We start from the raw sequence: 20,490 nt of genomic DNA on the forward strand, positions 1-20,490 counted from the left end.
TGCAGTGCGCGCTCGATGACAGTCACCTCTCTTATGAATTCATCTACTGTTGTAGGTGGATTTCGTACGAGGCCCGCAAACACTGGTTCCTTAACACCCTGCATTAGGTGACGCACCTTCTTCGCCTCGGACATGTCAGGTTAAGCTCGTCGAAAAAGACTGATCATACCCTTTGCGTGAATGGCGACTGTTTCGTTGGGTTTTTGCACGTGGGCCTTAACCAGTTGCTGTGCGCAATCCCATCGGTCCGAGTTCAAAATAGTGGTTCCCAAGATTAGAAAGTAGCCTCGTGGTTCTCATACCACGTGCGAGCGCTATTTTCCAGTGCGAAATATGCACGGCGAAGTTTGTGCTGTTCGCTCCAGTGGTTAGATACAGCGACCCGTTCGACCTGTTCGAGCCAGCCCTCGACATTCTCGTATACTCTTCCCACAGAAAACTTCAGGAACGCGAAGATGTTCAAGAGTCACCTGCGAGGGAAGAGTGGTCTGCGATGGAAGGATAACCGTACACTCTAAGGCAAAAGGGTGTTAAAAGGGTGTGTGGTTCGTCTTTTTGGGGACTAGTGGGGCTGCCACAACCATTAATCTTTTTAAGGACTAACGGCATTGGGTCTAACAGTTATTCCCCACAGACGATAGCTCAAGGGACTAACATTCAGTCCTCGCATTCACACCTTAGTGTGTAACCGTTAGTCCCACGATTCACCTCAAAGAATTCACATTTAGTCCTCACATTTACACCTTACCGGGCAATCGTTAGTCCTCACAGTTGCACCTTGCCGGACGAACGGTTGATCCACTCAAATACTCCAATTGGATGAACTTTTTGTCCCCAGTTCAAACATTTTCCACCAGGCCTAATACTTTTTTCGCCTGTTTTTCTGCGCAGCGAGCAACAAATTGCGCAGAAAAGAACACGCGAAAAAGTAGTTAGCCACCTATGTGTAACTGCTTTCACAGTCACGGCAACAACGAAAGACAAAAGTGAGACATCGAAATATTTTATTTTTCTACATACACATGAAGTTTCCCTATTCTTTTAAGTGAATTCATGGTGAAGTGTACAATAAACAATTGTATCGGGCCAGTTGGTAAGGATCCATCTTGCTAGGAAGCGCAGCCACTGTTACAAAGAACACACAACACAAGCGCTTAACTTCAACTAAACATTTATTGCAAACGTCAGAGTTTCACTGTAAAAAAAAATGTCTCGGTACACAGCAAAAGCTGCTGGTAAATCGTTGCCGGAGGCATTCTGTAAATGAGTAACAGCAGGCTCCGTATCACGAAGTCTCTGTTATACATTTTTCCGTATTCTCTTTCACATCATATCTGTATTCCTGAACACAGCAGATCTGTTATTTCAAACACAGCAAATCTGTTAACCCAAACACAGCAAATCTGTCAACCCAAACACAGCAAATCTGTCAACCCAAACACAGCAAATCTGTTAACCCAAACACAGCAAATCTGTTATTCCAAACACAGCAGATCTGTTATTCCAAACACAGCAAATCTGTTATCCCAAACACAGCAAATCTGTTATCTCAAACACATCATGACTCTGTTTGTAGGAATACAGAATTTGCTGTATTTAGAGGAGGAATAAACGGAGATCGCTGTAGAGCAGTCTGGCTGTAAATTATTCCGTTATTATTAATGAAAACAGAAGCTTCAGTAAAACACCTGGTTTCGTTTAATGGCTTTTCTGTGCTTGACTAAGGTTTTGTGTAGTTTCTTTGCCTTGAAGGAAAGAGTTGTTTCACTGAGCATAAAATAAACTTAGTTTTGGTAGTAACTTAATTTGTGAAAAACTAACACAAGCTTTTGTTGACCAGTACTGTCGAAAAGCCGATGTTTTACGGGATGGAATGGAATGTTTATGTGGCTGCCTGTAGATTCTCATGATTGAGTTTTATGTCCAATTTTATGTACTGTTTCAACCTACACTAATGCAGTCTTTATGTACTGTGTGTGTGTAAACCACCCCTGCTGCTGCATACCATATAAATAATAATGCAACATTAACAAAACACAGATGAATTTATTTACATATAATACATGTGCTGTAGCTTGCTACATCACCATTCTTCATCACTTCAGCATGTTTATGCCTGAAAAGAATGTGAAAAACAAGTGATCAAATGAATGCAAGAAGCAACTTACACACACTTTATAATGCCTTCTCTGTGTATGTATATGGCCCTTGATACAAAAAGTAGGGGCACGTGGTAGAGCAAAATGTGAAAAAAAAAATCGCTTTGTTTTCTTTGCAATTTGGGGAGGGGTGTCCCTTTGTGCATCCACATTCGTGCTTTTCATAAACAGCATTTTTGGTGGCTCAAAACCAGTTTTTCCAAAAGGAAGTAGCCAGTGAAAACACACTCTAGTGCAAGCCCCTTGCATTCGCTCTATGCTTACGGCCTAATTTTCTGACGTACAAAAGTCAAAATGCTTGTCTAGAGTCAGCTGTGTATAGAAGATTGTCGGGTAACTTCTAAAGCAGTCCGAAGACACTGTGCACCTTTGTATTCACAATCCGCCTTCAGAATACATAGGTTGGAACACTTTCAGCTCCTAGCATCATTACACCTTGCATTTGCCGTGCTTGTCGATAACCTTAGATGCTGGGGGTAAAGAAGGTTCTGAGGAAGTGTAAATTTCGTTGAAGCCCGTACAGTTTTCTTGTTAATGTGAATAAATCCCTGTGACGTACTGAGGTGCTGAACCAGCAAGCTCTTTATTGTTAAACCTCCCAGCCTTTTCAGCATCTTTCGAGGTGAATCACGTATATACATGGGGACAACGGGTATGCTCTAATGGACATGGACTAATATTTCTGATGCAACTGAATAACAATGTGTGAGAACGACTCAGTGTAAGTGTTGAGTTAATGGGAATTGAGTCACAGAATCTTTCCTTTCTTTGTTTAGGGTGAGAGTCCTAGAAATGGCGACATTGAATATTTTTTTTGCATTTAATAATGGTAGTATCACACGAGCCTCTATTCTGAGATAGGATTGAAGCTTGGCCAAACTACAATGAATTTGCTGGAAATCGTTGACCACACTTGACGATACGTTGCAGATAGAGCTGAATGACATCTCACAAAAAAAAAAAAACAAGACAAGCATTGCGAGAGGCTCCACGGCGAAAAATTGACTTTGGCAGTGATTACCAAGCTTGTAACTACTAAACAAAATAATTGAACAGTGTTTCTGACAGTGCGATCACTTTTCACCTGTTTTTGAACTTTATTCCATATCTCAAAACAGTTTTTTATTACTTAGCTACCATTATTTCCCATGTATTTTAAGATAACCAGTTGATTATTTTTTTTGTATACAGCTACTGAAGCAAAATAGAAGCTATGCACTTTACCGTTATTGTGTTACAAATTTTCATAGATGCCAATTAACTCAAAAGTCAAGCTCTAGTGGTAAAAAATTCACAAAAATTCTATATTATGAAGTTAAAAGAGCAAAAAGTTTGGAAGAAAATGATGTATGGATTATATGAATATCCCTTTTAGTCACTGAGAAAACTACCTAAAATCAGCAAAAATGCACAGGATGTATAGGGCCTGCCCGGCGCTCCTGAGAAGTTTCCCACTGGCTCTGATCATGCTCAGAATGAGCAGTTACATTTTCAGAAATATTTGTTGCTATTGTATAGCAGAATGCACGGGTGAATACCTATACTGATTTTCAACTTTGCATTCTGCTGTTAAGCTCTATGTGCCACATATAGCTACAAATTATGGCTGAACTTTCTTAATATAGATTTACCAGCGCAAAAAAAGACGGCACATATTTTAATCATGAACCAACTCGCCCAAGCAGCAGCTTTAGTGAAATTTTTTAAGCACTGTTTATTGATCACAGAATGTTTTTTTTCACTATGCTGAGGTGGGAGGGGGGGGGGGTTGAGGATCCTGTAAAAAAACTGAAAGAGCTTGACCTGAACTAAGAAACATCATGTGAATATACACTACACTTATTCGTAGCCAGGCGGTGGCACACCGGGCCCGTGCCTCTCCCCTCCTTCCCCCCAAACTTTTTTCTCCATGAAATACTTAGCGCAAAATTACCATTTGCCTGCCCAGACCTCTGGTTCAGATCAAAAAGGGCCCCCTCCCCCTAAAAAGTTCTGTGTATGCCCTTGGTTTAGATGAATGAATTTCCAAACCCTGTTTAACATAAGCATCAGTGAGATTAGATAGATATATGGGGTTTAATGTCCTAAAACCACATATGGTTATGAGAAACGCTGTAGTGGAGGGCTCCGGAAATTTCGACCACCTGGGGTTCTTTAACGAAGCATCAGTGAGATTGATAACTAGGATAAAATTAAGGCCAAACCTTCCATTTTTCTCTTTTCACAACATACTATATGTCCTTGGCACAATTCACAGTATATAGAAATCTCAATTGAGAGTGCATTTTCATGTGCTGGCTCTTGTGAAATAATAGCAGTATATTTTGACTACACTCCGAAGGACAAAAAAAAAGAAAACGCCAGGCTCATAATACTTACAAACAAATTAAATTGAAAATGCAAAGCCACAATCAAGATAATATTCAGCTCTAATAACCGGATATCATCAGAAAATGTGTATGATTCATGCTCACACTTTCACTGATTGAAACGCAGCTTCTGGGCCAACTTCATTATCTTTGTGTGCACACTTGTGCGAGACTTCTGGCCACCTTCGCACCTGCTGCCCTTTTTCGTGTTGGAGCCCTTTAAGGTTATCAAGGTGTGGTTCAAATGAAACATATGAGAAGAGCACAAGGATGGGTACAGACTCGTCAATGGGCTTCATTTAGAACACGTATGGTTACACGCTACAGTCTGCAAATTCCTCATCTATGCATCATAGACTTGCATTAATTCTTGTACAATCTGAGCCAAATACGCTGGCCCAATCATTTTCCTCCTGAAAAAAAAAAAGAAGACCTCAGCAAGCTTAGGAGCCAATTGGTCAAGGCTGCATCTCCGAATTTCATTCTTGCCAGTAATGGCTGTCATAGTTTCTGACAAGTAATCAATGGACTTTCACTGAAGTCAGAGGCAGATAAGACCCTTGTCAGGAATCAACAACTTGTGTTCCCTGCGCCGTTCATATATATATTGGCCTGTTTGATTGATGTAAACATTCCTCCTGGTTTGATAAGCAACTAACAAACTAAAAGGTGTGGCACTTAGTGCAATTTTACACACCCTACTAGTGGTTTGTACGCTCCCAAAATTTTTCCAAGGCTTCCTTTGAAAAAATGTGCAATGGCCTTTTTCAGTCTTCGAATACGCACAATCATAAAATAAGTCTTCACATGCTCGTGGTAAATATGTTCAGAATGTATGATCTGATGTTAAAGTTGGGTTAATATTAAAGCACAGCATTTTGTCTGGTGAGCTAGTTTGTGGGTGAAGGTTACTCTTCTGTGCCGTTCAAGGTAAATGCTAAGACCCCGCATTGCCTCTATGAGGTGTGCAAGATTGCACTAAGTGCCACCCCACTGAGTTCGACGTGCGCTCGTCAAGTAGGATAACGAAGTCACTCAGACATGGAGGAATGTTAACATTGGTCATACAGGTCAATGTATAAATGAATGATGTAGGGAACACCAGCCCTTGATAAAGACCAGACAAGGTTCTCACCTGCCCAACTTAAATGCATACGAATTGTTTACTTTTAGTAAACCATGGCAGACTTTACTGGCAAAGACAAGAATTGAGATGCAGTTGTGACCCAATGGCACTTGAGCTTGCCTAGGCTTTTTTCCTAATGAACAAAAGCAATGATTGTGTCTGTGATACTTCACTCAGACTATCAGAATGAACGCAGGTTCCCTGCATGAGTGTACTGAATAAAACCCAGTTGCAGGTCTGCCCTCATCTTCCACTCTTCTCCTCCGACAACATCTGTTATTTAAGTGTATAAGTATCTACTGCACCTTGTAGCTGGAGTTAGGCTCACACTCATGTTGTAAAATGTCATCAATTTACTTGACCTCCTCGCACAACAATCAACACATAATGATATCGACAAGGGAACTCACCCAGTGCAATGATTGTAGGCGTTGATGGCAACTCGGCAAGCTTTTCAGTGATGCTTGTTCCCTCCTGGATGAGCAAAAATATCCCATGTACACAAAAGCACAAAGAGATATGTACAGTTGCGGCCATTCCAATATATAAATCAGAGATGCGATCCCTGCAATTCCGTTTTCCACCATGGTTCCTGGTCTATTGCAGGCTGTGTGCACCAAGTACAAATTACCTACCTAGGAGCCTTGAAACTTGGAACAATTTTAGAGCAAAGTAGAATGGATAGCGAGCACGCAAAAAAACCTGCTCACATTTTGATTCATTTTTCTCTTTGGATTACAGCAACATCATAGACAACTCTGAATGATTGCAGGTCAATATATCAATGTTAGTGGTGATAGTATTGCTTAAAATTATTTTGCATGTGCGACAGCAAGGGACAAAGTGAGCAACATCTTGCAACAACTCTGGCCTATTCCCATTCTTAGTGCCCTCCTCACTGCGTCGTAATGAGGCACTACAGCCAAAGTGACGAGAAACATTGTTCTGCAGTGCATTGCAAAAAACTAATGCTTTGTGCATGTGGAGCACTCTGATTGCACACAAACACTTTTTTTCCCATTGAGCCTGAAAAAGGCTAGTAAACCAAGTTTGTGCACTGTGGTTCACCATGCGTGCACCATGCCCCAACACAGTTTTTGTTGCATGAAGTCTCACTTTTCACAGCGCTACGTTCCTTCTCATTCACTCTGTGAACTTTATAGTCGGATGCTTGGGGACTTCACTCCCTATCCTAGTGGCTCTGATGAAACAATGGCACCTGCCCGCACTAACTGTTGGCTCAAGGGCAGTGTATTTTTTTTTTCAGAACATTTTTGTGACTACGACACAATGCGGATAACCAAAGTAAGTTCCACAAAAAAATTGAAAATTGCCTTTTTTTTACACTATCTTCAAATGCTGATACTTGTGACAAAGCGCGTGTTCCGGTGTAATTTTAATGAATAATGCTGCTGTACAAAGCCACCAAAATTACCTTAAAATGAAGCACAAAGGCAAAAGATATGCAAAGCTACACTATCCTCCTTTTAACTTGTGTCCAGCAATTCATGAATTAGGTATTTTTGGATGTTTAGCATATTTGTTCTGTCAAAAAATTTTGCTGCAGCGGTCACTAAATTCTCATACGGTAGCATTGCACTTGTTCTTTATGGGAAGAAAATACATCGATTAAGAAGTGTAAAAAAGTTAAGTCTGCTCAAAGTTCAGAAATTGTGAAATTAGAAGAAAACTGATTTCAGCAGTCAAAGTTTAATTTTCCTTTATACAAAAGCAGCTTTTTTCACAAAATTCAACTGAAAAAGCTATTGTTTTGTGCTAAAAACCTGCACAGCATTCAGTCGATCCCAGATATATTGAACTCGAAGGGGATCGCGATATATGTAGTTCAATATATCGATGAGTCGAAACACAAAATATGTGTATTTAAGGCATAAATTAGAGCATCTCAGACCTAAAAACAGTTTTTTGAAATCCTAACAAGCACTTAAAGAATGATTCTCTCACAATATGATAAAGAACAAGGCCTGAACATCTACTTTTGCAAGTTATCGCACTTCATTTCACTTGAAAATAGTCTGTAAACTTTTCTCTCTTTTTGCGTGCCACCAAGTTTCAGTTGTCCTCAATATCACTGGACCCTTCCAAGTAAGCAAATTCAGCTCATTCGGCCACAACAGCGCTGAGTGGCACTGAATGCCAATGTAAGCTCCGTAGAGCGTTGGTGGCGAAAGCAATAATTCCACGGCACCGTCAACATTGGGCATCATCTCGGCATCCATGCAGTCAGAACCAGCGACGTCGTCTTCTGCTCCAATGAAGCCGCTCGCTGTCCGAGATGGTGCCCGAAAACACTAACAAGGCATAGAATTTACTGAGGCATTGTACGCCCTTGACAGCAGTCATGACGCACTCAAAGTCGTCACCTGGCACAAAGCCCGCAAAGAAACAGTTCACGACTGTGCTTTACTTGAGGTCGCTCCTAGCACCAGCCATGATTTTTATCGCTACGAGCGTATCAATGTGTAGCGCCGACTTCCAAATGATGATTTATCAGTAACGAGGCGAGAAGTACACAGGTCCACAAGCCACAAAAGGCGATGCTGCCCACAAACGAGCAAGCTCCCACCGTCAGCATGTTGGTGATAGCGATGTCACTTGTGGCTTTGTCATTTTGTAACCGACAGCTGTTGCTTTGGTGCGGAAAGCTAGAAAAAAGCGTAGCCTCCGAAATGAGCGTTCTAAAACCGGAAGCACCAAAATACCTCATGAAGTTGCACATCTCGAAGGCCACGCTTTTCAGTCCCACATGCCATCATACACGATTGAATGCGAACATCGCAATGAGATCACTAAACTTCCTTAAGTCATTCCACTTCGTTTTGGTGCCCTCGGTCATCACCATGCCCCCACGTTAAAACCTGCAGATCGCACATCAAGCATACCGGTGCACTCACAAGTGCTGTGCAACGAGCTAGATCAGCAAGATGGAGTTTCAATGTTTCACTTTTCAGCACCCCCTTTTAGTCACTTGCACGCGAAAAGGGATCGGAACTTGTCGAATTGTGGCTATAAATGATCATTATTTGTTAGGAAAAATGCAATTTGTGGGCTTTAGCGTGGCTCAGAGTTCAATTTAGCGGATGTTCTGCTGTGCGTGAGTTCGATAGATGTGTACAGCAGTCCCGTATTTTTGCATGGGAAATTCAAGGGGATCTCTCAACTTTTTGATATAGCCAATAATTCGATATATCATAGTTTGATATACCCGGGATCGACTGTATTCTATAAAATCTAGAACCTAAAGCTGTTCTCAACAAACCAATACATCACTTTCTGAAAAGATGTTACTGTCCAGTTTTGTACTAACATAATGCAACAAAGTGAAACTTACTTCAAATACTTGGTAAAGGTAGTTCTTGTCTTCCTTAAAATGCGCGCAGAGGAATGGTAGCACAGCTACCTGGACTGCTTTTTCTCTTTGTCCTTCGTCTCTCACGCGCACCACCAGTTCCATAGTATGTTTCGTCGGCGCCTCCTCCATCATCTGAAATAATGCAGGCGCACAGGCCGCCATCCTCTCCTGGAAGATTTCCTGCAATTATTCCAAAAATCAAAGTAAATAACAGTTACTTGATAATAGATGAATTCATCTGTAGAGATATTAAAGTGAAAACTGATTGAAATGTAGAACTATATTACCACCCTACAATTGAGTGCAACAGCTGTGACACGCCAAAAAAAGAAGACAAAAAACAGACTGGTGGGGAATACCACCCTGAAACTACTGCACCAGCTTACTAGAACATGTTGTTGGCTAGTAGGTTCAGGCTGAAGAAAGGTAGGGACGTAAACCACATAGACAAGAAAAAAAGAAGTGGACGAGATAGAGCATTGATTGCAACAGATTTTGTTTGCAAAATAAAAAAGGCTCCTTTTGTTTTTGTAAACACCAAAGCATATGAGCAGGAAAATGGCGTGCACTCCACGATTATGACATCACTATAAAAAAAAAAAGGGGTTCAGCGGCAAATCGCTGTCACAACCAGACTCCCTTTCACAGTTATCTCCAACATCAGCAGGGGGTGTGCTACTGTGCTCTTGATCTGAACTGGATTCAATTTCAGGTACTTCCGTGCACTGTGTTGCAGTTTTGCCCCGGTGATACCTTGAAACATGTGTTCTGAAGGAACCTGCTGACCTCAGCACACTACCACAACCCACAAAAGGACACATAACAGCATCAATTCCACTCTCCAGATGGGCAGCTATGTGACCAAGAAGCTCCGTGCGAGTAGGCACACTCGCCCCGCATGACAACACAGAGCAGACAAACGCATCATCAGTCTGTTTGCTGCATCGCTTCTTGTGATGTCTGAAGACGTGACTTCTTAGGCTCTGATAGTTTTTAAACAAAGCTCCACAAGGCTCACAAGGGCAAAGGGCACCGCCCAACACACTGCTGTGATAGTGGTAGTGCTCGAAGTAGTCGGTCAATGTTGAAAATGTCTGTGCGCAATGCCGGCAAGTGGGCATTCTTCATTGATGTTATGGCTGCAATGAAGGTAGAGCACTTATTTTGCTAAATTACATTCACTGGCTTGTGCACTTTTTCAGACCGCCCAATTTTATAATAAAAACACTGCTACAATGGTAATAATACCTTACAGTCTACAATAGTAGAATCATTCCAATATCTGGTTAGCATGTCAGGTTATGTTCAATTTCATATGAACATTAGCCAATGCTTTTTAAGCAGTCCTCTATATAAGAGCACAGTGAATATAAATATTCTTGACCTGCTACAAATGTTTAAACTAAGTTGAAGCAGGCGGCGCAAGGAAAAGAAATAATGACGGAGACTGTAACATTAACTGCACAAATTCTACAGAAAACTGCACCCATACTTGCGCAACTTGGGTCTCTTAAAAGGCTATTCCTGAATGTGCAGTCAAAAGTGAGCTTAGCATATGCTCCAACATTACACATGTTCACAACTTAAGTAATGCTATCCATTATATCGCTAATGTTGACAACAGATGTTCATATCTTGCACATATGTGAAAGCAGCTTCAGCCTCTCAAGTGCAGCCAGGTCCAATATTGAATACAATTACTTTAAAATTTTAGCTTGAAACATAATTACTTTAAACAATTACTTAAAGCTTTTTGTGATATATTGACTAATCAAACAGTTGATACCAAGTATGAATTGCACCGTAGCCTGCCAGTAGTACGCGCAAGAGATGGAAATGGGTGGCTTCAAGATAGGGCACCCAAAACTTCGCATATGCGATCGCTTGATTCTGTTGCCATACACCAACTTCTTGGGTACACACAAGGACTCCCATGCTGGATTAGCTGCAGTTAAGCAGTAGTATGGCTAAGTGACGTGCAAATTCGCAATGTTGTCGGGTGTAAGCAATGTGTCGTGCAATTCCAAAGAAATGAACTGCTGAGCACGCAAATCAATAGACACAACAGAACATGCATGCGAAATGCGAGCGCCAATCGTACCTCACGGCTGTCACTCAAATTCCGCCAAGTACGGCAAAATAAGTTTACACACAGCCAAGTGACAGTTGCTGCCCCTGTCGTCTCCTACACCTATTTTTGTAGTAATGGACGTATGACTTGCAAGCGATGCAGGCATGGAAAACACGAGTGCTTTGTCTGCGCTCGATAAGACGACAAAGACACGTACACGCCTGGTGTGTACGTGACAGCAGACTCCTGCTGATCCGGCTTACAAGTGCACCTTATAACAGCCATGTGCATGGGCACCGAGGAGATCACTAATGAGTGCGTGCACAAACAGACCTGTGACATCCTCAAACTACAAAGATGCAACTCAACAGCAGGCTTCACCACAATAATACAATTAAGTGACACTAACAAAGGAAAAATGCCGTTATTGCTGAGTGCAAGCAATGCTTCATATAATTCCGAAGAATTAAACTGTTCACTGTACTGCTTCCTGCATGCGCAACTCAATAAAGGTGCAACACAGCGTGCGAGCACTATGGTCGTACCTCATAGCCGACACTAAAAATCCACAAAATGCACTGAAATATGCCTACGCACAGTAATGTTACCGTTGCTACCCCTACTGTTTTCTGTGCCTAATTTAGTAATAAGGTATGTATGAGCGATGCAAGCATGGCAAACACGTGTTTCATTATTCACCTTATAATAGCGACAGACATGTTACATGCCTAGCTCGTATGAGCTGTGGCATGCGAGTGCACCTTATAACTGTTTATAAGATAGGTAATGATCGATAACGGTGAAATAAATGCCTACCTGATTGTGATGTGTGCCAGGTGATGGACTTCGCAGGAAGGTGAGAGAGCTCTGACAATAGCCGCCTGCCTTGACCACGTAGGGTGCCAGAGACCACTGAGCTGAACAAGTGAAGAGTGCGCCAAAAAACTTGACAAGTGAGGAACCAAACAAATGAACTGCTAGCACTACTTGGTCCTGAGCACGTAAATCAATAACAAGATGCAACACAACCTGCATGCAAAATGCGAGCACCAATCGTACCTCACGGCTGTCACTCAGATTCCGCCAAATATGGCAAAATAAGTTTACACACAGCCAAGTGATAGTTCCTGCCCCTGTCGTCTCCTACACCTATTTTTGTAGTAATGAACGTATGACTTGCAAGCGGTGCAGGCATGGAAAACACGTGTGCTTTGTCTGTTGCACTCAAAGGTGGTGTGGTGTCCATGTCGAACGCGGACAGCATCATGGGCACTTCGGCATTGGGGTCACTAGTAGCCGGCGTTGCGCCCGCGCCAGTGTTGGGTCGGCGCGGGTGCTTTGTTAGGCCTAGCCTTGAACGTACCCCGGGCGCGTCCTCGTTGTGGGGTTTTTTTCGCTTCTGTGCTTTAAGTCCCGAAGATTTTGGTTGCAAAAGAGTCTTAGCAGCTTTACTGACCTTGCGCACAGGAATCTTGGAGGCAGGAAGAGAAGTTCCGGGGCAATCCGGCGTTTTTGTGGGAGCAGATGCAGCCGTGACTGATGTACACGACGCTCGTAGCGCCCTCTTAGGCTACGAAGGGAGGCGCTCAGCTGAAACGGCACCGGCGGGTGGTGCGGCTTTTAATCGAACTCGCGACGCTCCCTTTGGGGCAAACTGACTACTTTAGCGCCTGCCTACAATTTGTTTTTGTATTCTAGCCGACACCACGATGCACCGATGCTATCTTGCACCCATTCTATTGGGCAGTGATGGCCGGACACACCGCAGCAGTCGTGTTATTTTGTGTGACCATCAACGCATTTTTTTTTCTTTTGGCCTGTTGTGGTTGGGAAGAGCTATGGTGGTGCAAAAAATTTATCGGTTATTCAGGAAAAGTGGTGTAAAGGGAAATAGTTCTGAAGAATCGATGTTCTCGTCGCAGGTAGTGAGAACCATTCAACAACCGATGAATTCTTCGGTGACGAAGTGAAGTCGCCGTCGGTGTTCACCGAGTAGACTCATGAATTCATAAAAAGAACAAACGTTTCCCCGAGCCTTCCAAATTTTATTATTGGGCTTGAGCTTGCATGGTAGGCTTGACGGTGCGAAACAGCGTGAAAACAACGAGTTCATACAAAGAAACAGCAAACCGCACCCTTTTAAAATACACTTCATTACTGTGTTTCATTGACTGCGTGTTAATTGGTGTGCCAACTATACAACGCAGCTACGATTATAGGATTGCTCTCACTAAACAAGTCAAGGCTTGCAAGCACGAAAAAAAAAAGGAACGAAAATAGGAGAACATGTACACTGTCTCTTCTTCTGTGTGTCGTGCATTCTCACGATGTGACGAAAAAAAAAACGTAAACTATTATGCACACCATCAAGATTCACATATATGCAGGGATTCTTGGACGGGTATGTTTTTTTTTCACTATCTTTTGTCAATAAAGTCTCATAGACGCAGTACAAGTACCTGTTCGCTTTCAATCTTGCAAGATTGAAAACGAAGTGCAGCGCCTTTCGACGATATATATATATATATATATATATATATATATATATATATATATATATATATATATATATATATATATATATATATATATATATATATATATATATTATATATATATATATATATATATATATATATATATATATATATATATATATATATATATATATATATATATATATATATATCGGAAGCGAAAAAGCACGACGTACGCCGAAACACCTTTACTAATTACAAATGTTTCGGCTGATGGGCCAGCCTTCGTCAGTGTGACCACACTAACGAAGGCTGGCCCACCATATCGTCTCGCTTTATAACTTTTTATGGCAACCCGACTTCGCTACTAATAGTAAATTTAGCTTCCCTTGCGGTGAAGTATCATAATGCTGTAATTATCCTCTTCCTTAATCGGTAAAAACTCTGAAACGTTCTCTTTTTCTTTTTTACCGCTGCTATCCTTCTCCGCCTCTCCGAATATATATATGTATCCATACTGGCACTTTCCAGTGATCCTGCATGCAGCTCTTTTTCTCCATTGTGAGTTAATGAACAGTTTCTCTTCCTCATTCTCTCGTATTTCTTAGTCTATCTTCGAACCCAATGTTGCTCTAAGCTTAATTTCCTCATCAAAGCCTGCCCAGTTATCACACTTTCCGTCTTCGTTTTCTGACTTTCCATGAGCGTACAATGCGAATCTGCGCATTCCTTACACACTGTGGGACGCCTCATCTTAGTCGGCGACTGCAGCGTTGCCGCTGTATGTATACGTTAGCCACCCGCCACGATAGCTCTCTCAAGGCATTGTCCATGGCTATCGCTTAATTTTCTGTTCTAGTTCACTGTATCATTGTCGAACGGGGGGAATGGTCAAAGTTCAGCCAGTATGTCGCCGACAGCTCTCTCAAGGCATTGCCCATGGCTGTCGCTTAACTTTCTGTTCTAGTTCACTGTATCATTGTCGAACGGGGGGAATGGTCAAAGTTCAGCCAGTATGTCGCCGTGCACACAAATCACGGAAGCGTGTTCTTGAAGTACAGAAGACATACGTTTTTCTGGTGTTTTACGGAAGGAGCGAAAGAACGGAAACATCGACTGCTGCTTTACGGCAACTCCTGCTGTTTCCCATAAACCGCAGCACAGTTTGTGCTTTAAACGTCCAGTCTCGCTATTTTTCAGGAAACAGATGTTACTCTGTAGTTTCTACGGTCTGCTCCGACGTTAAAACACGGATATTTTTTACAGTGCAGACAAAGAATTTGTTCATGCGGCCTTATGTATTCGTTTCTTTTGAGTTTCTGGGAGGCTCTGGTTGACGATAACTGGTGCCTCGACGTCGCATGTCTTTCGTGAGGTATTTGGCGTTTTGTTTAAGCTGCATAGATTAATCACTGTGTAGAACTCGTAGAAATAGGCGATAGGCGTGCCTTGGGCATTGAGCAGACGTTCATTCTCGAAATCAGCAGATAGGACATCTGCTAGCTCTATGGCTAAGAGAACAAGACCCCTGGCTACGCGAATTTTTTTATTTGAAAACAATCCTACGTTTTCTCTCTGCTATTCCTTCACGCTCATAAAATTTTTGATTCTCGACAAGCACCATTACACTAATGCGTCACGCTCGATGACATCACCATCAACAACGCGTAGAGCTGTGAGACGTAACTCCTCTGATTCGCCTACAGACATAGCTTGTTTGGTCGAAAATATTACAAGCTCCCTAGAACATTTCGGCAGTCTAATGAAATTCGCAACGTAAGTGAAGCACCTTATTTATAGCTTTGCGGCGCACCTTTCAAGGGCCGTAATAATGTGACCACCTGCCGAACGTATCAGCGATCAGGTTCGTTTTGTCACAACTTTTTCAGCTTCTTTGCCATTTTGTGATTTATTACCGAATAATCAGCGCCGCTGTAAACCAAGGCATTCATATAGTATACGTCTATTTTTAAACGCAAATCTGAAGTAATCTTTTCGTAGCACTTATCTGCTGGAAACATCATGTCAGTTCCCTGAAAACAAAATGGAAGTTCTTCGTACTGCGGTTATCAGCGGCCTCACCTCCACAGGTCACCTGCTTCAGTTTTGTAGGAGTGGGCTTGAAGAATGTTGTCGAGGCGTGAGAGATGCACGTGTGCTGGGTGATCGGGGCCGCGTGGCTGACAGCGATTTTGTCCGATGTTGCCGTAGAGCAAGTGGACGCTGCCGCGTGCACAAGTACTCTTTGATTTCTGCTGGCCGTTCTTCGTTTTGAACTCATAGTGCATACAAGGGCATGTCCCTAAAGCTAGACTGTTGATATGGGCAGAACCTGTACAGGTGACCCGCTTTTCCGCAATGAAAGCACTAAGGCCTACGCTCGTGGTCACGCCAAGCATGACTTTTTCGGGACCTTTGCTCTTCCTAGCAAGCTACGGTACGCTCTGGAGGCAGGTAGGAAGGCGCTAGTACCGTCTGACGTGGTGTGCTTGCATGCTGGTAGCGGGTAAGGAGTTGTCATCGCAACTTCTGTGTTACTGTATACTGCCAGTTGCCTGCGTACCTCGGAGTACGTTGGAATGCGTTGAACAGGCTGTGGCTCACGCTCTCGCATTACCTGCCTTAGTTCGTCCCGCACAACGTCAGCGACCGATAGTGCAGATGTATTCGGAGGTGCTTGCCACTTACTGAGCTTTTGTCCAATTCACTGATCTGATGAGCTCTCACCGGGCTTCACTGCCATCCCGCAGGCCTCCTTAGTAGACGTTGGCAAGTGCACAGCTTACGTCCAGGTTGCATTCCGAGCCCGCTGTTTCAGTGTTCCTTTAATCGCTGTCGCTTCAGAATGAAACTCGAGCACTGTTCGAGGTGGGTTGCGGGCAAGAACAGTAAATAGCTCTTGCTTCACACCACGCGTGAGATGGCGCAGCTGCTTATCTTCGCTCATGTTTGGATCCGAAAGTTTTAATAGGCGGATAACGTCTTTGCTGTACATCGCCACACTCTCATTTGCGAGCTAGTTCCTGGTTTGCAGCGCAGCCACCGCCTTTTCCTTGCGGTCTGTGGTGCGGTATGTAGAGAGCACTTGTCGTCAAAGCTATTGCCACGTAGACAAAGAGGACTCATGGTTCTCAAACCAGGTATTTGCAAAGTCCTCCAAAACAAAGTATACCCGACGTAGCAACTCTTTCTTGTTCCACATATTCATGCTCGCCACTCTCTCGAACAGGTCTAACCAGTCTTCCACGTATTCGAACGAGTCACCATGGAATACTGGTGACTTGTGTGGTTGATTGACGTCCGCTTGCAGTGGTATTACTTGAGTGGTCATAGTGGCAGGGTCCATTCTCTCAGTTCCTCTTGGCATGAAATGAAGAGGACTGAACTCAGGCGAGTCACCTTTAAGACGACGGCTAGCCCTCTGGCACACAGGTGTCATCTGCACAGCATTAACTCGCACGGAGTCGGGGCTACGCTGGCTCGCGTTCATGGGGCTCCGATTCATAGTCTGTACCTCAACCAGAAACGTAGCTACGCTGCAGCACCAGACGAGCCAAACAAATGTATTTATTAAGGGTGATGTGTACCCACGATTCAAAGTGACTCTGTTCGAGAGCTGCGAGTCTGTGGAACACCAAAGATGCGGTCAGCTGTCTTCTTTTTCCTTTTCGCATGAAGTTCGAGCTCGTGGCGCATACGAGCTAAATCCGGTCATAAGCTCGTGCTATAGAGGTCTCTGTGTGTACGTGGCCTGCGGACACGGGGGAAGGCACGCCATTTGAATGAATATATTTGAATGCACTCTTGAGCAATGATCGAACTTATATTCTTTTAATATTGATGCGACTAAAACAAATTTAATACCAAATTGAAATTGTTGCTTTTCAAATCTCTGTTTATGTCACAGGTTATTTATTGCCAGCTTGTATGAGGTACCACCACGTTCACAATTGTAGAAAAGTTTTACATTATACAAAAGAAACCTTTAAACCTCATATACCAGAGATCATCCTTCTGCGCAGCTCTTTTGAACCTCTGCTATTCCAAAAGTATTTGGTCTGTATAAATTACGCGTACTTCTCCGGTATAAACATGAAATAAAACAGAATATACCGATTCTTCAAGAAATAGCAGAACTAGCCCAAAGAGTTTTTATGTACCTTTTGTCGCTAATAGAAAAATGGAAGGTCAAACCCTCACGCATGAATTATGGTGCCCAAATGTTAAGAATTACTTTGCTCTCTGTTTTTAATGTTTTAGCACAAAATGGTGTTGACATCTCTGTATGTTGTAGTCATGCGCTTTCAGTGTTTTTCTTATGAAGCTGACATCTGGACTTTAAAATGTGCAGTGGCCTTCATGACGGAATCCGCACACTTGTTTCGTTTCAACTGCTGATGACTCTCTGCATGTAATGAATGATAATCCGTCTGTTTTTGTACATTTTATCGCGCAAAATGTGTTTACTGCGACTGCGACGCTGGATTGCAAGAGGCTGGAAAGCCTGGTCAAGTATTGTCCCGCTCTTTTATTTCTACGTCTCTACTCTAGGAAATAGTAAATAAATGAAATGAAATAACATGAAATATCCGGCTACAACAAGGCTTCTGTCGTATTTGCGCCGGAACTCTGTATGCCGAGGCGGAATACCTCGCCGCAGGTAAAGTGACCGTGAAGTGACTTTAGCAGAGTAGACTGTTGGACTAGTTATCTATGAACACAAAAATTATAAGCAATGATAACTGTTCAATTGACTAATAAGGTGGTTTAGTTTACTTTTGAATGATTTCAGGGCACATGAGCTGAATCAGATGAATCAGTGACATTGCTTTCCTAGTCTTTTAGTGCACACAGCTGATGTTTGCCTCAACCCAGTTTTCTCGTCGCTGATCCTAGGCTTTCTCCTTTTGTAGCATTAGCTACACAGGCCGAGCCAAAGTGGTTTTGCGTGCACGTACAAGAGTCGAAAATTAGTGACTGCGCATCTCAGAGGAGTGAGGTTATAGCCGCGGCAGAATCGTTCTGATCGTACACCATGGCTCGTGCACCTGACCCATGCGGCTATCTTTGGTTGTGACCTTCGCAGCGCTACATACATGTAGCAGGGCGTTTGCCAGTACTGTATAGCCATGGAGAAGAAGAACCAAACGGCTGCTGAGTGACGCAGAAGAGCACAGAATTGACTTCCTTGGATTTTAAAGTAGTTGCCTGAAATTCAGCGGTGGAGAGTGGGAAGAACGAACACAAGGTTAACCATGCTCCGGAGACACCGCAGCAAAGAGATGAATGTCTAGCAAAGCGTCGTCGCCAGAAGGCCGACTCACTGACAGTACGGTCAAGCTTAGCGAAAGCGAGAGGGCCACTTGGGCCTTCGCGATGGACTTCATAAACAATCCGTTTGAATATGTGTGCGACATGTATGACGTGATGAAAGATATGACTCCAGTAATCAGTGCTTTGCGTGATACGTTGAGTTGAGTGGCACCCCCTTAGCTCACGCTACGTGTATCCTGGCACAGCCGAGCCAAACCACTGCAAGAGTTTTTTTTTATTTAAAAAGCACTTTAGATTTTCCCCACAATGCACCTTCTTATGAGGGCTACCTTACACCGGTCAGCGTTGAACGCTCTGCCAGTTTTATGTTTTCTGTGGTTTAAGAGGGTTTTGTCGCATTGTTTTTTCTTCAGGGAGAGCTTCCAAGCCTCCTGTCGAAATACCCTACATGTTCTAAGTATATAATGTTGAACACGATTCTGATTTTTTGTACTTTCCCTCTTTGCGATAACTCATTCGTTGACACTTATCAATTGTTTCCGCTCCTTTCTCATGTCTACGCGAACTGGACATTGTACCATGTTGTGGTCGCTACGTCATTGTTTTCAAGCCCCTCCACATTGTGCACCATGCAAGGGTGGGCACACACTATGAAATCTATTGAATTGTTAGTTGTGCCATCGGGACTCCTCCTCGTAGACTTTTCTTTTTCCCGTTCCCGGTAAAAGCAGTTCATCCCTAAGTTAGTGTGCTTTGCAAACTACCCTCTCCTATCCCTAGAGCCCCTGCCATATTGCCAAGCATATTTATTTGAAAAATGGCCCCGTATCTGCATGTGACACCGCATTTGTCGTCGAAAGACGATAGTCTTGCGTCTGGAGAAAGTAAATAAAACGTTTATTTGATGTTCTGTGCAAGAAAAACGATGAATGGCATTCTGGAGGCGTTGTGTTACAGTGCCTCGAGCGTGCAGCGGAGGCGAACGAGCGCATCAAGTCACGTCACACGTGAGACATGAGCGCTATCTGGCAGATATCCTGCAAAATGGGGCGTGTGCCGTGCGCGCCCGTCTTTGAGGTGATAAGGAGTAGAATGCAAGGTGACCGGTAGGTGCCACCACCGTGTCGCCTTAGCAAAGCATTCTAAACACTTGCCGCCTCATGCAAGCGTTACATCGCCAGTGAAGCGTTATGAAGGCAACGATCCTTAAAATTACTTATGAATGCATTTTCTAGTAAAAATACACATACATAGTAAGGCAGTGTTGTTATAGTGCCTCAGTTATGCGCAATAATGGCTTTTATTTGACAATCGCACAAGTATGAACGCCAAACCTTCAGCAATATTGGTGGGTGCTGCGGATGAGGTCGGTCATTTGCAGTATCGTTTAGTGACTTTGGTGCCGTTTAGGGTGCCGTTAAAAGTGGACAAACACAAATGTACTGACAGACAGACAGAAAGACCAAAATTTTTGTGTGGAAAGTCCCCAAGAAAGACTATCGTCTTTAAAAACTAAAATCGTATTTTTGCATTTGGTCAAGGGCACCCGTACGCCAGGCCGGAACACAAATGCTGTGCTATAAGAGAGATAAATAAGCTATCGCCGTATTCGTCCACTGGCCTCTGTGTCAGCGAGATGTA

General features: G+C 43.0%; 1 protein-coding gene across 1 annotated transcript in view; it reads right to left on the bottom strand.

Moving 5' to 3' along the window:
- Positions 1-2,026: 2,026 nt before the first annotated feature.
- Positions 2,027-20,490, bottom strand: part of LOC142775014 (uncharacterized) — a 133,371-nt gene continuing 114,907 nt past the window's right edge. Inside the window, exons 5-8 of the mRNA XM_075876297.1 lie at positions 11,915-12,015; positions 9,007-9,207; positions 6,065-6,128; positions 2,027-2,116 (exon numbers count right to left, since the gene is read on the bottom strand). Coding sequence (XP_075732412.1) covers positions 2,097-2,116; positions 6,065-6,128; positions 9,007-9,207; positions 11,915-12,015 — 386 coding nt within the window. The 3' untranslated portion in view covers positions 2,027-2,096. The remainder of the gene's footprint in view (positions 2,117-6,064; positions 6,129-9,006; positions 9,208-11,914; positions 12,016-20,490) is intronic.

Source organism: Rhipicephalus microplus, chromosome X, assembly GCF_043290135.1.
Source record: "Rhipicephalus microplus isolate Deutch F79 chromosome X, USDA_Rmic, whole genome shotgun sequence".
Taxonomy (NCBI): domain Eukaryota; kingdom Metazoa; phylum Arthropoda; class Arachnida; order Ixodida; family Ixodidae; genus Rhipicephalus; species Rhipicephalus microplus.